The 16,727-nt window shown below is 41.1% G+C and overlaps 1 protein-coding gene across 8 annotated transcripts in view; it reads right to left on the bottom strand.

The window, feature by feature from the left end:
• Positions 1–919, bottom strand: part of MBNL2 (muscleblind-like splicing regulator 2) — a 74,571-nt gene extending 73,652 nt beyond the window's left edge. For 7 of the 8 annotated variants that reach the window (XM_010192222.1, XM_010192224.1, XM_010192226.1 and 4 more), the window contains exon 1: positions 362–919. In XM_010192222.1, the coding sequence (XP_010190524.1) occupies positions 362–535 (174 nt within the window). In that variant the 5' untranslated portion in view covers positions 536–919. The remainder of the gene's footprint in view (positions 1–361) is intronic. The other variant, XM_010192223.1, reaches the window with a different exon arrangement.
• Positions 920–16,727: the final 15,808 nt, after the last annotated feature.

Raw genomic sequence — 16,727 nt, 5'->3', positions numbered from 1 at the left:
TTCCATTACGACGTGTTTCCCTCATGGCCTAGTACTGTGCCACCATGTATTTTCCTTTGCAACAATGATAATTCATAACATGTACTCGGCAGAATACAATGGTCTCATCAGCTGTGAGCAATCCTGCATCCCACAGCCACACACAATTTTTGTCAACAACACACTGATGCTGGAAAAGAAAATCCTTAGAAAGAAATCTTTTCAAAGCTTCGATAAATAAAATCTATGACAAATAACATTGGTATTAACAGACGTACTACCAAGAACAAATCACTTTCTGATTCACCTGGTTTAGTCACTTTTTACTTTCAGTACAATCTACAAGCATTCTCACTGCACGTGCAATTTTTTATTTTCTTACCTTTAAGGAATCAAAGCAGGCAATAACTCTTCCATTTTCAACCTGGCAGCTTTTAGGGGGGTGTGCAAATTTGCATTCTTCGTCAGAGCGCGAACAAGTTCCCCTCTGAAATTGCCTGCACACTTCCAACGTTAGCCATTTTGTATCTCTTACGGGAGCAACATTCAAAGCCATGATGGAAAGCTGATTTCAAATTTGCAAACTGCTGTCAAGTGAATTATGCCAAAGAAATTTCCAAAAATAATGACAAAGGGAAGGAAGACAAAAAGGGGGGGGTGAAAACCCACAACAAAAAAAATTAACAGAAAAAAATAATTTCAATTCCAATTGAAAAGAAAGTTAACAAAAAAAAAGTGGGGTACGATTAACGATGTCCAACACACACAAAGCAGAATAAACAGAGAAAGTTTATCTGCAAGCAGTCACTCATCAATCATTAAGTCCCGCTGGTAGACTTTTGGCTGGGAAAAACCATGCTCAGTCGCATTTCTGTCCGCAAAACACGTGGGCTTGTGGGTTGTATCACGGATGCACCAGTTTCAAGCCAATGTCCCTCAAAGCAATGGCACTCCTCGATATAAGGTTAATTCTCTGGCGGCTGCTCGCTGGTATTGATTACACGAGAAAAGCAATGCAGTCATCTGTTCATGTTTCAGGAACAATATTCTTCGTCCTCTTTTTTCCTGCTTTCAGTTTCCCATCAACTACTTGGCAAATGGAGACAGCTGAGGTATCTTCTGCCAGGTGTGAGGTGAAGGCAATGTCTGTCTGGCAAAGACGGGATTTTGAGAACACGGGCGTTGCTGTCCTCGCTTACAGAAGTGACTTGACAAAGGCACTTTTTAAGTCACTGACCTGACAAAACAAATATAGTATCAGTTCACGGGTAACTCATTCAAATCAACATTACAAAACCTGTCATCCCTTTTTGTCAGATATTACAAACATATTGCCAGTGCTCACTTCTATTTCTTTTTTTCCACACAAAGTCAGCCTCCTTCGTGAAGTTACGCGTGACAAGGGAATAACAAGCTGAAACACGTATTTGCAGTAATATTCTAGGCAGAAGTCCAGAAGTTGGGAATGATTTAAATAGACGAATGTGGCAGACACAATAATTAGGCATGCCGGTTGTGAAACAATTCAATCCAATGTGCTTAGTCTCCAAAACAATATACAAGAACCCGATTCCATTAATGTATCATTTGGCCCTTTAGACTGTGTTACTACATTATAAGCTGTTACTTGTTATTTGTTCTGCCATAGAAATGAAGATGATAGTATTCTGTTCTGATTCTTCCTCTCTTCCTCTGTTTCTCAAGGAAAAAAACAACAACAAAACAAACTGAAAAACTGTCATTACAAAATACAGGGGGAAAAAAACCCTCTATATCCAGAAACAGTTCATTTCCCTGTTAATCTAAAGTCTGTTTCATAAAGGCTTCATGAAAGGGCTCACCACTAAGTCATCATCCTCTAATGAGTTCTTTCAAATGTGAAGCAGTCTTTATCTAAATTTTCCTTTGATTAACTTGGCTTTCATGTACCTTTATAAATACGTGGTTCAGCATCAAAATCTAATACTTAAAAATGAAACTTAAGCTATTTGGGGACTATAAAATACCTAGGATATTTTACAGATAAAGAGATCTGAAAATCAGAGGGTTAGGTATTATAAATATTTTTTACTAAATGACTGTACTTTATATGCAGATGGTGAAACGATGGTTATGATGTTTCCTTCTATTCAGCTTCAAACAAATACAACTTTAACTTTGCAGATAGCAACCAGAAGGAGTTGATGGATTATTTTTGTGCAAGAATAAAGAGAGAGGGAAGGACTGGAATAAGTTAGGTTTTAAAAACGTAACAATAAAAATAGCTCTAAAAACACTTGTCAGCCTTCCCATGCCAGAATAATTACCATTCTGTGCTTGGATTCATCTGATTTAATTGAAGTCAGTACTGTTGGTAATGTGAGTAAGAATTACTCACGCACACTTTCAGGAACAGATCCCAGTTCTGACTGCCAGGTCTTCACATCAAAAAGCTCTTCAATTACTTGGTAATGCTACCAGAAAGGGTTTTACTACGTGACCAATACCTACACCAAAATTTGCTACTGCTTGCATGAAAGCATGCAAGCCAATGAAATGCTAATTGCTCAAAAATTCAGTTTCAAGTCCAACATGCAGTAAGATGAGTCTGGATGATACTTACCTGGCCATCAAGAATAATGAGTTGCAAGAGAATTAGTACATTTTAAATAATTATATACAATCACAGCATAGTGCAGTACATGGATTAAATAACTCTCAAATTAAATATTCCATCCATGTTGTCCCACAGCATCAATGAAGAGTGAGGTTAAGCTGAAAACATACAAAGAGGTGAGAAAATACTCGGAAATCATGAAAAGGAAAGAGAGGGGGAAAGGCAAGGAGAGCCACTTCAAAAGAGCTTGTTGAGCTGATAGCTTGTTGGGCTGATGGTGTAGCTGGCTAAATGTAGAAGAGAAAATATCCTCCCTAGAGCCACCCTTTCCAATTCAGAAACGCCAGTAACGGTTTTCAGTAATAGACGGAGGAGACAGATGGAAATCCTTGGAAAAGGGTAAATGTTATACTGTACGCTGCTGAAAGTCACAAGTAGTAATACTCTGCCGGGCTGCGTACTACTAAAAACGACAAAGTCACTTTTCAAGTAGTAGGTGTTAAGACTGAAGAAAAGCAGGCACTGCACATGGTGGCAAAGCAAACAGCATGTGTTTTGTAAATGGCCATAGCCGAGGTTTAAAAAAAAAAATGTGCACAACATATGAGATTCATGAGACCACAGCAAGAACTAACACTAAAAAAGTGTTTCGGGGCAGTTAGAGGAGGAGGGAAATACACTGTCATCCTATTTACTAAGTTCTTACAACATGAAATTTTTTTAAAGAAAGGAAAGCACAAAAAAATTGTCTTAAAAAGCTGTATATTGTAAAAAGTAACAACATTATCTAATTGAGTGCTTCAGAGGCTTCCAGACCTTTCTGAAGACCTTTCTGAAGGAGGCCATGCCCTAGGGACACAAGAATTTGGAGCACTTCATCCCTAACACTTATATGGCCTGTGTGTTCACAGCCACATCCTGGGCAGCTGCCATACCTCCTCTGACCATTACCTCCACCAGGATGGTGAAGGAGGAAATGCCACCAGGAAAGCCTGAACATGTGAGGGAAGCAATACAAGGAGAAGGGAGAAGAAAGACAAACCAGGGGAAAAAAAAATATGGGGGGAACCAAGAAAAGTAGAGTTCAAGATATGATGAAAGAGACAAGAGAAGGAAAAAAAAAAAGGGAGTGGAAGGCAGGAAAGTGAAATGGTTGGTTGTGAAAGAAGAAGGAAAATATAAGAATAAAATAATGGCAGTAAAAAAAGTCTCGGCAAAATGCCTTCAAAGCCACAGGCCACTACTAAGATCACAGCCCACTCTGACTTTACATATTGCAACACCCACTCAAATGGAGAGCACTGGGGCCTTCAGCAGGCGCGAACTCTGCTCTTCGTTTCACCACTTCTGACTTCTGTTTGTGTTCCCACACATTAGGCAAAGTCAGCTGTCCTGCCAAAACCAATGGGATCTTCCCAGCCCAGAGCCCCCAGCACCAGGCAAAAGGTTTGCTTGGGGGTTTTGTTTAGCTGTTTTGTTGTTGTTGTTATTAATGATTCCAACTTGAACCTACTGTAGCTAAACAAACTACCAAAACTCACACATTGACAACTGAGATGCAAAATGTTCTTACTAAATCCGGAGAGAACACTCAATGTAATTAGTATAAAATAACTAATTTTGGCTGTTTGGGGTTTTTTGGTTTTGTTTTGTTGTTTTTTTTTTTTACAACTATTGCCGTTTATTTTCAGTTTCTTGAATGCTTGGATCAATGGAGTTGATCCAGAATACGCATCTACAAATGCACTTTTTTATATGCTAAGTAAAATAAATTCATGGAAATGTATTTGTAAAAACTTTTTAGCTTTAGATCCCTCTTTTCAGGTAAGCATCACTTCCCTTTTGTGGAAAGCTAGCAAGGCATGAAGGAGTAGGAGGCTTTTGTAAAGCTCTTTCTCCTGAGAGAGTGGGAGGGAGCCTGGGTTCGCCTCCAGATCTTCTTTCTGTTCTAAACCACAAAATCATTTATCCTTTTCCAAGTAAGCAAAAAAAGAATTTCTGGGAAATAAAAAAGTCCTTTTAATTATTAAACAAGGTAAAGCACACAGGCACCAGGAGCCCCAGAAAAGGTTCCCATTCAGAGGAACCATAGGCAGCCAGCACCTTTAGAAGCTGCAAGCAAGCACAAAGCCCTGCCCTATTACAAACCAGCTGGATCTCTCAGCTGGAAAATAGGAGCTCCTGCTATACACGAAATATGGGCTGCTCTGGTACAGTAATCTTACTTATCAGACAGATGATGTGGCAATGGATTATGTAGTATCTGTCTAATGGAGAAGCTGAGGCTTTCTGGATGTGCTGTCTTCACGTTTCAGAAGGCAACGTGTGGTATTGAGCAAAGACCTCATCTTCAAAAAGCCAACTCTGCAAGTGATGACGTCCAGTGAAGGAGCAGAGTCCTCTACACGTCCCAACACAGATCTCCAGCGGAACCATTAAGTTAACTCAAAAGGTATTACAACAGCTTACACTTTTCTCTTAATTAAGCACCGTGTAGTATTCGCCACACTAAAATCTTCACTAAGAGTCCACTGGGGCTCAATTTGTTGCCAAAGTTTATCAACACGATCCATATATTTCTTCTACATATACTCCAGAAACTCAAGAATTAAGAAGTTAGAAAGCCCTCGGCTGTACCTAAGAGGGACTGCAGTTTAAACTATACAAACTCTTCTTTCCCAGCAAGCCAGAAGACACATGCTAAATACACATAGCTTTACAAGTTTGATAATTTGCAGCGGTCTGTTTTAAAAATAAGACATTAAGAAAAAATAAAAATCCAAAGACCTGCTATGTTCCGGAAGCAGTGTTCCTCCTTTAGGTGACTAGCACGGCAGAAACCTGTTGACTGTCGGGACAGATATCTGCTGGCCAAATCCAGTTAAATACCTGAAGTCAGGTGGGATAAAATCCACCTCCAGGATCTACCCACAGCCTCCAAAATTGACCTGCTGGATACTCAATGCCAAGAGAATGTCTTGAGAACTTAGTTTTTCAAACCAGTGTGCATATACTGCAATTCTTCAGAGACTTATCTTAGCCAAACCTGGGAATGCTTTTGAGAGGACCAAAGTCACATCTCCAATCCCTTGACCCAAAGTAGGCTGCTGCCACAACTTTCATATGCTTACACACAAACACAAATCCATGTTGTTTACTCCCAGAAAATTATGCCCATAGTCTTAAATTCGCTTCAGGAATATTTTAGCAAAGAAACAAAACAGTGACCTTGCAGTAGCACCAGGCACAAAGAACTTCAGGCTGAAATGTTAAGCTCTGGCTGGAAGTCATAACCAGTGGAAAAAAGGCTCTCTACCCTTAGACACGGTTAAACATGAGCATCACTGGCTTCACGCTCCACAGTACAAGTTCATGAACCAGCAATGCCTTAACTGCATCTCACCTGAACTCAGATTCCCATGATGATCAGTGAGTCCTAGCTACCTGTCCAGGAAATAAACTAATCTATAAGAAACAACACCATCAGTTTAGCCACTCCCTTCAGCCTGGGCTTACTGGTCTCGAGTCAGTGATCTCACCTAGGACAGGCAAGATGGGTCAAACTGCGACCATTCCCAGATGCCCCAGGCCATCCAAAGAGAAGGATTAATCAATGTGCCCTGCTCTACAGATGCATCCTTCAGATACTCACAAGCATTGTGCTCCTTCAAAGAGTCACTGCTCCTTCAGCGGCTCCCCACACTTGCAAAGGAAACTTGAATTGGTAATGGTTTTAAACTGGAAGAGGGTAGATTTAGACTAGATATTAGGAAGAGATTCTTTACTGTGAGGGTGGTGAGGCACTGGCACAGGTTGCCCAGGGAAGTTGTGGATGCCCCCTCCCTGGAAGTGTTCGAGGCCAGGTTGGATGGGGCTTTGGCCAACCTGGTCTGGTGGGAGGTGTTCCTGCCCATGGCAGGGGGTTGGACTGGATGAGCTTTAGGGTCCCTTCCAACACAAACCATTCTGCGATTCTATGATTCACTATGTTTATAGGGAAAACCTAGCAGAGAAGATTCCCTGTGTAAGTCTAATACGTAAGGGATCCTTCTATAATCAGATCAAGTTAAGTATCTTGAACATTCACAATGGAAATACAATATTTGAAGACTGACAACTACTCAATCCTTAAGGCCAGGAAAAAGCACTCAAATCCCACTAGCTCTTATTTGCAGATGCGCAGATGCACAGAGGGCTCCACTTCCAAAGCACTCAGGACACAGCCACATGTTTAGAGGACACTGGCAGGCACTTTAATCCAAAAGATGGTGGGACTTTGCTTCAGATTTTCCAACTAAACTTCACTGTTACATTCTTTTAAATGTCATTTTTCCCCTACTATCTGTGCTTTAAATAGCACTCAAGGCCTCCAAACCAAAGAGACGCTGCACAGCAAAGGACCGCCACGAGCACACTCCACCATCACTTTCAGCCCCAGCCATCTCCCTGCCTGTCCCACGCTGTTTTCTCTTGCCCTTCTCTCAGACTCCCTGCTGAGGAAAGCAAGGCTGCAGCTTAATCCTAGGCTAAAGCTGGATCCGCTATGATCTGCCCTCCACAGGTGCAGAATAAAGCCAACGCAGCAGCATAAAGCACCCCGTGTCACACATGCTGGCCAACTCTGAAAGGTGGACAGGTGCCTGCGCCCCACGCCTGATGGGGTGAATTGCAGAGGAGGCATGACGAGGCATCCTCACTGGATCCTTGCTGCAAGCGCCTGCAATCACAGTGCTCTGTGTCCTCAGAAAGCAAGACTGATTCTCGTCGCACGCTAATTTAAGCCTCACCATGCAAAATCTCCCGCTAACCAGCGCAGAGAGGATCTCATTTCAGAAGATCCTAATGTGAACGATAGAAGAGTCATTTTACAAATAATATGACACACATTTGTTAATCGTATTGGAGTAAGTTACATTCTTAAAGAGACAACATGCAAGAGATTTTCGTGTGGTGGACAGGCTTTTCTCACCCCATCAGCCCATCAGATTAGGAAACAGGATCAGAAAGGGATGCAATAGCACAGAGGTATCGCCCATTGGCGACTATGACGTCAGCTTCGTATTCTTCTCTTGAACCCATTTCTAACATTTTGACATGCAATCTAATACTAGATATCCAGTAAAACTGGACAACATACAGTAGGATTTAGTAACGTCTTTGCATAGCTCAGTGAAATTACAGTAATAAAACCAGAATCAGGCTTCTGGCTCTTTTTGGAACTGTTGTGAAGCCACAAAAACCCCCATTCTCTATATCCAAAGAGCAAGAGAAAACAAGACAGACTTCCATGAAACATCATCCGTTCTTTGATGGCAAATAAGAATGGAAAGCCTGCCGGCTACCGTAACACTTATGAAAAAAAACATTTAATTAGAAAGCGATGAATGCATTTTCTTCCACAAATTTCAAATGAAACTTGTGAACATTTCTTTAATAATTTTGAGAGGTTTTTTTCCACTTCAAGCAGCTTCCATTTTGCAGCAAGCAAGCCATTATTGCTCAAATGAAGAAGAAACCTCATCAGGTTCAGAGAAGCAGCCCACTAGTTTGACCAAGTGGCCGGGAGACAAAAATACTAAAATTCTAATCCCCTTTCCTCTATTAATTCCACCTGAACTCTGCTGAAGTCAGAGGTGTCCTGACTTACAAAAGAACTATTATTTATTTTATTTGTTTGACCTGGAGATAACAATTGCAACATCTCTCTTCGCCTGTTATACAACCAGAGATGAACGCCTGTCAACTGCAGTTCAGATGAACACTTTACCCAGAATTGATCCTAACTATTTCAGCTAAGCCGAGGGACGTCCAGAGATAGGTTAGAAAAAACGGGTCTGTTTAATTTAAACTGAGCATGACCTCCACGTATCAGTTTTGCTAAATGAGCCATATTCTCCTTGTCAAGATCACTAATGTGCCAGATCCAGGCTTTTTAGTATGTCCCATGCTATTTACGGTTTGGCAATGAGCTCCTTATTAACACTTGTCGGCTGACTTTGAAGCTGGCTTTACAATACAGGAACGCCACTGTCCTTTGTCCCCAGGGAAGCAGGTGAGAAGGAAGGTGTACCCCAACTGTGAAACAACAGGCACAGCCCGGGACCTCTTTGGCGATCCTCTGTACTCCTTTGCTAATGGACCATGAAGTATTTCTGCTGAATTTGAAGTCCACAGATGACTGGACCCACAAGAGTATTTTCTACCATCAAAGGGCTTTGAAGTCATGCTGATAAAACTAATGTTCATTATGCTTCACTTAAAACGCAATTGCAGAAAACAGTTTTTCCTTCTTCTAGCAAACTTTTTGTTTTAACAGTTATTTTCATCCTGCTCCACTGAACCTTCTCCTCTTCACTTGGACCCTATCTTCTCTCACAGCCTGTAACTTAAACATTTCTTGTTTCCAAGAAAGCTGATTTAATCCTCTAGGTGTATGAATTTCATGCACAAAATTTCGCTCCCACCTTGACAAGAGGATGAAAGCAATTTCTGTTTCTGCGCCTCTGTGAGCAGAGTTAATCATCCCCGGCAGCAATGACGCTATCGCTTGGCCTATTGTGGACACAAATGTTTTGCTTTTGGCAGAGTGCACCACACAATAGCTATTAATCAAACCCAATTCCCCAGGGAAGGGTACCCCGGTGCATTAGGAGTTTCTACTTGCACTCGGCTGCAGACACGCATCGTATTTATTTTTTTTTTTAGGACTGCAAAAATATTTATAGAAAAGTGTGCTTATGCACTGTGAAATTTTTACAGACTGGCATGGAAGGCAGGCGTGATCAAATGGCTGTTCTCACCTGCCAAAGGCCTGATAACACGCTGTTACACAGGAGAACGATTTAAAAGAGCTCAGCCTGTTGTCGATTTTCTATTTTCTCTACTCCGGTTTCACACTAAGCCCAGAAGGCAGAACTCTTACCGAGATATTTGTTTATGTGACAAACAGCATCCCTTTGCACTGAAAGACAAGGATAGATTTGAATAAACCAAGGACTCCATGTAAATTATGTTGAACTTGCAAGCTGAAAATATGTTTAAGACTGCCAATAGAGTTATTAATAATATACTCCTACAAATTACCCAGCCCTAGGAAGTTGTGTGGCATATCCAAACAAAGCTCCTGAGGCGAGGGCAACAAGAACACTACCTAATGCTATTAACTCCGACCGCCTCTTAAGCGCTAAATCCATTCTGCTGAACAGATTCCCAGCACAAACCCCAAGCAGCATCACTGTTTTGAGATAAAACACCTGCATTTCTGTGCTATTTTCTCCAGTTCCATTTTACCTGGGAACAGGACACCAAAGTACACAAGGATGACTTTAGCAGGTCAGCCAAAAGTCCATCTTGCCTGATATCCAGTCTTGAACTGTGGTCAATACCAGTTGTCTACAGAAGAGTGCAAAACCAGGGCAGGTAGATGATGATAATTTCCAGAATCTTCTCCCAGTCTCCAACAACCTATGACTGATGTCTCTGTATTCAGTAGGTCACGTTGGATTTTTCTTCCATGGATTTGGCCACTTCCTTTTTGAACACTGCTCTGTCAAAAGTCTTTCACCATCATGTGCGCGGAAAGGAGGATACTGAGAAGGAGCCTAACTGGTTTTCACCACTGCTGACAAAAGCTTGGACTCTCAGGAGAGCAGCGTGGATATAGAAGGAAGCACTTCAGGACTTCGGAGATTTACAAAAACTTCAAAACAGCAAATGGAGCTGGGGAGCAAGATGACTGATTACAAAAACCCCCCAGATAAGTCTGTGCTGTTACTGTCCTCTTATTACCCCTGAATGGGTTGAACTAGAACAGAGAAGGTGCCCTTTCCTTCCAGTAAAAGTGGACCTTTAAAACCTATCAGAAGAGGAAGAAACACCAAGATCCCTCCTTCTGCACCCCAAGCTGCATCACCCAGGAGCGCTCCCCAAAGCAATGGTTTCTCAGTGATGGGATGGAGAAGGAGGAACACCCCAGAGAGTGCCCAAAGAAGCCCAAGTGAGGTGCTCCCATTGTGTTCTGCTAGACCCGGAGCATTTCACAACCATCTCACAACACATTTTGGAAGTAGCAACTCATCACAGTGGGAAAGCACTGCCAATAGGGAAAAGAAAAAACCCCAACAGTGTCTTTACTTCTTGGAGGGTTGCCCAAGCAAGCCTTCATCAGTGCCCATTTTATAACAAGGATTCAATTCCCCACTCTCCGTTAGTAGCATGCACGTAACACACTACAACAGTTTTATTTACTTCCAAAACTAAAGAAATCCTCATGAAGCAGAACATATGCAAGTGCTTTACTTCTAATGTACCTCACGGGACATACTGCAAAACCAGATTAAGCGCCTATGTCAGAATACTTTATATCTTACAGCACTTACAATGACCGAACAGAAATCTGACTTTAAAGTCACCTATGGAATAAGCAGATTGTTAGCAAGTACCTTCAAAGGCACTTTATTTTTTTCCTAATGTTTTTATGCAAACATTCAGACAGCAAATGTTTTTTGTAACAGAAGCTGAAATCTTCCACTAAAAGCCATTATTCAAAGACTCTTCCCAGTTAAGGAGAAATCAGTAATGGCTTTTTTTTTTGGCACAGCCCTGGAGAGAAAAAAGAAGTAATATTCAACAGGTTATTGTTCTCTTCCAAAAGTAGGTTGCCTTTTTGTTTTTTGAACAGAGAGACTGCTTCCTCCCTTATTATCTTCAGTCCTCCAAGGCAAATAAAGTATCTAATCAAGCTCAATGTGAAGATGACAGTAGAAGACTCTCTTTTCAAAATTCACACCATTTATTTGTCCGCAAAAAAAAAAAAAAAGGGAAGCATTTAAAACTTCAGAGTTTACATGTATTGTGTTTGACAATACATAATGGAAATTCATTCTCCCTGGAATAAAATAAATTTGCATGTAGTGAACCACCGCTCTGTTGTCAAACAGGTTATCACACATTCAGAAAGAGAATGCTTTTCCTCCAAAATTGGTATTGCAGCCAGTGGCAGTGAAGCAAAGAGCAGATTTTCTCAGAGTACTTGCAAGTTCTGGTGAATTTCTGCTTACCTGGAAATCTCTACAACTTCTATTTAATCCTGAGGCAAACAACAGTGTTACAACTGGAAGGAGATGCTGCCTACCAAGAAAACACTTTTTTTTTCTGATCTCTAGGATGATGAATTTTGGGTTTGGTGTGCAGTACAGCTACTGACCTTCCTTTTTGCTTCACCACTGATTAAGAAGCACTGACCCAATAATAATGGGTCACATCGATCTGTTGTTTTAATTTGTGTAACACGTCTCCCTCAGTCCAAAAAGCTCACCACCCGTTGCCACTTGAGGAAAGTTACTTTTTAACCCACTTTCATTTCAGAAAATAAACTTGGTTTTTTTAATAAGTAACAGGAGACAAAGTACGTAACGCACAGAGAGGATACACAGGAACAAGCTTTGAGAGTTCATTAGCCTACAGTAAGGACATCGCATGGGTTCAAACTCATTTTTCTGCCACGTGCATAGTTCAGTTGTCTGCAGCTGTCAAAGGGGACATAAACTACATTCAGATTTCTGGAAGGGAAAAAGTTAAACTTGCCAGTATCTTGTAAAAGCAATTTTAATGTACAGAGCCTTTCTTTTGATTTCTGTTAGCTTAAAGTTGGGAAGGGAATGGGTTCAGGCAGCAATACTGACTGACTAGGCAGCAGTAGTGCAGTACTCCGAGGTCCCAGTTCCAGGCATGCCCCTGCCTTAAATAAAAAATTTTCTCAATATTTAAATTACAATCCCTCTTTCTTTTAGCTCAACTATTTAATATGGAAATAGAGCAATGGGGGGAAAAGTCTTTCCTACTGTCACTAGATTTTGTTGAAAACTTTCCTGAAGGCAATTTCAGCATCTCAAAGCCTCCTCAGACTGAAAGGTAAACAAATTGGGGGGGAAAGTAGAAGCATTTTAGTGATATTGAAACAATTCCACCTCAACGCTTTATTTTTGTATGGTCGAACTGTTGTACTGTAACTTAAATATTATCATAGACAAGCACACAATTATTCAGTAATATATTGTAAATTGTGTTTCAATAGGAAAGCTGAAAAAAAAAAGTTCTTTCATCCTTTGAGAGAAGGAACTGCAACATTTTTTGCAATGAAAACCGAGTACATTTCCCAGCAATGTTTTGACAGAGCCCTTTTCCAGACCTTTTTCTACTGTCTCCGCTTACCTGTAACCGCTGAGATTTCTCCCTCCTGCTGGGGACAACAGCACCACTAAGCACAGCCCGGCGTTCGCCAGCGCCTCCAAAGCAATGGATACCCTCGTGACACCGAGGACAAGCGGCTGCCTCTTGGCAAGGGAGACTTTTCTGCTCACACCACAGCAGAAACTTTGGACTGGTTAAAATAAGCCCTGACAGTTTTGTCTTTTTCAGAGGTTTAATTTATTTGTTGGACGTCAAGCTCGGTCTCAAATGGGTACTTAAAGCCACATTTTGTTTTGCGCTGTATGATTTGTATTGCCTTGTGCAACTTCTGTGTTAAATTGTAATTCAAAAGCTTCCTTTAACCTTGCATAAATCTCACCTTGATAGACGGCCCTATCTTTTAAAAATAGCGTCAAATTTTCTGTGCTACAAAGTCAATAAACAGCTCAAAAATATTTTGGATTTGGTCAAATAAATAAGATCAACAACAATACTCAGAAATATAAAATTGTCCATTTATAAACATAAAAAGTGGACTGCTACTGTTATACACATTTTAATTCCAAAAAGCAACTTTGGAAAAATGACTTAATAGATTTCTGAGTTGAATGTGCCTCATTTTAATGCAGTATTTGCTTAGCTTGTCAATAAGGGACTTTCCATCTTCTAATCTCCAGCCTATGTACACACACACTGCCCCCTGACACTTGCTAGGACTACTTTCCATTTCATACAACATTCCCAGGGTAAAGCAGGTGAGACACAGCTTCAAGCCAGACCAGAAAAGAACCCCAAACAAATTAGCTAAACCTCTCAGTCAAATTATGCCCTCCACTGCTACTTTATGGGCTGCAAAGTATACATTACCAGTATTCGGCTTACACAGAGATACCTACTTTACTACAATGCATAAACTCCAGAAATCTTGAAAACCTACTTGAGAAGCCCTTCTCCACACTTATCCCTCTGCTCATCACCTGAAATAGCAGTAACCACTTAACAGCAACTGAACAGAACTGTCCTTCTACTATCAAAAAAAGTACTATTATACTCCGAACAGACAGAAACCAGAGACTAAAAAGACGCAGTGGTATTCTAGTTTTATGATTTTTGGATTTCTTATGAACAAAGTCCACTTAATTTACATATTAAGCGGGTTGGGTTTTGTTTGCTTTTGGGTTTGGTTTTCTGTTTTTAATGTAATTATAATGGTTCCATAAAGTTGGATGAAAATCCACAATTTAAGGGCCCAGGCTTTTTCTACCTTCATTATTGCCACACATTCACCAGACGAGCAAGGCCTGCCAGGAAAAAAATGTGAAGAACAATCCTGGTGATGCACAACGCTATCTAAATTTCCTAACTGAAGCATTGCAGTCAATACAAATAAAAAAATGGTATTTTTAAATCAGAAAAGTAGACATTCACTGTTTCTGAAGTCCTATTTCAGGACAAGAATTTTTACCTTCCAGCACAGCACTCCAAAGATGAAAACCATCACGTTTACCTTTCCCCTAAGTGAAAAGTCTGCTAACATTTTGGTGTCTGGAGGCCAAGAGGGTTGAGATACAGATGGTTATCTTTACCAATGCAGACCATTACTACTAAGTTTGTTTTAATTTCATTTCTCTTTAAGAAAAAACAAACAAACAAAACCAAACCAACAAAATCAACACACCAAAATCCAACCCTACATTGATTCCTCTGACAAGAATTCTCAAGTTTAAGGACCCACTACACAATCCTCCTGCAGCACAGCTACCTCTCACCCATTTCACTGGAAGCTTGAAAAGATCAAGTACATTTCATAAAGCCTTATCACCTACAAGTATGTTTACAAGAAACTGTCAGCTTTCATTAAAGGCTACAATTCTGAGAACTATATAAAAGAGCTAGAAAATACAGATCCTAAAAGCTCAAAATTAAGCAAAATGAAGGCAAATGAATCACCTCACCTTTGTAACCTGATGATTTTTGTGAGACCTAGTTCTCGTGATGATGTGAGTCTTATGGATGTAAAGAAATTTAATCAAAAAGGTAGCTAAAAGTGCTATACATTTGCAGATGGCATGAAAACTGAAGTCAGGGCAGCTGTTCAGTGTCAACAAATTCTACAAAAGCCCCCAGACCCAGCAAACTCATACGGTTAAATAGCATACCTTTGCATCTAATAATCTACTGTAATTTTCACAATGAAGTTAACCAACAGAGTTGTCTTCCTCTGCTTTGCAACATAACCATAAACAGTAAAAGACAGTTTACAGTTAACATAAAGTTTTTGCAAAGTCATACCTGAAACCAACCGTGAAGAGTTACTAAAGGATCTCATGATAATGAGTACACTGGATGATAAAAGGACACAAGAGTGTAACACAAAGGCAAAGTAATGCAGATGGGAGGGGGGGAAAGAATTAAAAGTAATAAGCAGTACACACACAACACCAGGTTCAAACAAGTACAGAGGAAAGATCTTGTAGACGTTATGGGCAATTCAATGAAAGCTTCAGCAAAATACTGAGCAGTCGATGGAAAATAAAGTAAGCAGAACATCTGGCAATATCGAAGGAAAACAGAAGAGAATTACACTGCTACATATGGTCATGGGGCATGTAACTCTTGAGTGATAAATCAAGTTCAGGAACCCACCCCCCAGCTCAAAGAGATTACTGCAGAGCTAGAAAAGAGGGGGAAGAAAAGCAACACCACCAGCAGTGCTACAGAAAGGCTTAAATACACGATGAGGCAATTGTAAGGCTTTTGATAACAGAAGGTATATGACATTCATGCAGACTGATGAGGACCACTAAATTTTGACTAGGAGGCAGGGGACACTCAGTGAATTTCCAGTTGGAAAGGCATACAACAAACAGTTATCTTTGCATATGGCCAACAGCTAGAGCGTGAAGTTAAATGGCAGGTGATTTACTGAAGGTCAAAAAGATGAACCAGTTTAAAATAACTTTTCAACTTGAGAATCAGATTACTTAAATAGTCATCAGAATCACCGATGGCTAGTAAACTCAATGTTTGAGAAGGAAAGTCCTCCTCAGAAAGCCTCTCACCCCAGTGACTAACAGCTGGAGTCATGAGCCAGTCAAGGCACGTCCTCCTGTCCTCAGCCTACCCTTCTTCCTTCTGCACCTGGGGACAGCACCTCCTCACAGGCAGCTTCGTCCTGCAGCCAGGGCTGGCTACAGACCCACAGAGACACGCTGACCCTCAAGCCCTCCCATGAGAAACTCAACACTTTCATCTCCTATTTCAAACAAACAGATTTCGGAGATGGTGGACTTGTTCCACCTATCTTCAGGGACTCAAAGGTACCACTAGCGACCAAAAAGCAACATCTCCATCATCCTCATGCCAAAGGGGAGATAAGCACCTCCAAAGGACGATGCAGACCGTGAAGGCACAGCTTTATCTCCTGAGGCCACCATGAAGTCACTGACCTAACCAGAAAAACATACCCACGAGGACCAGCAGATCACATGAGCGACTGTGCCACCTGCTCTGCACTCCAGAGGGATGATCTGCCAACTTGGGAAGGCAAAAAATGCCTCAAAGCAACACATGTCTGCTCTCAGGCCCCACTCCCTTGCCCTTCAGTGGTTGTGTCCTGTTCCTCAAGAGACTGGAGAGAGAAGCAGGGGAAGAAAAACAGCAGGAAGCCAGACAGAGAGAGAAGAGGGGGACTGGATCCTTCAGACACCTCCATTTCCACAGGTGATGTCCAGATCCAGAAGATGGATTTAGTTCCAAGTACTGCTCTCCAACTTCCCCCCTTGAGACGGACGTTGTGGCTTCTTACCACTTAGGACCTCTTACACCACGGATTAAGCCACCGGTTTGTCGCCCGCTGGCACTTCCACTTCAAAGAGCTGCTACTGTGGATACCAAAGCCTTTGAAAGTGGCCTCACCGCACAAAGTCATGAGCATTAAATGAGGCCTTTAAAGAAGAAA

Source organism: Mesitornis unicolor, unplaced genomic scaffold (assembly GCF_000695765.1).
Source record: "Mesitornis unicolor isolate BGI_N332 unplaced genomic scaffold, ASM69576v1 scaffold2509, whole genome shotgun sequence".
NCBI classification, from domain to species: Eukaryota; Metazoa; Chordata; class Aves; order Mesitornithiformes; family Mesitornithidae; genus Mesitornis; species Mesitornis unicolor.
The sequence above is the reverse complement of the archived record's forward strand: the minus strand, read 5'-3'. Positions and strand labels throughout refer to the sequence as shown.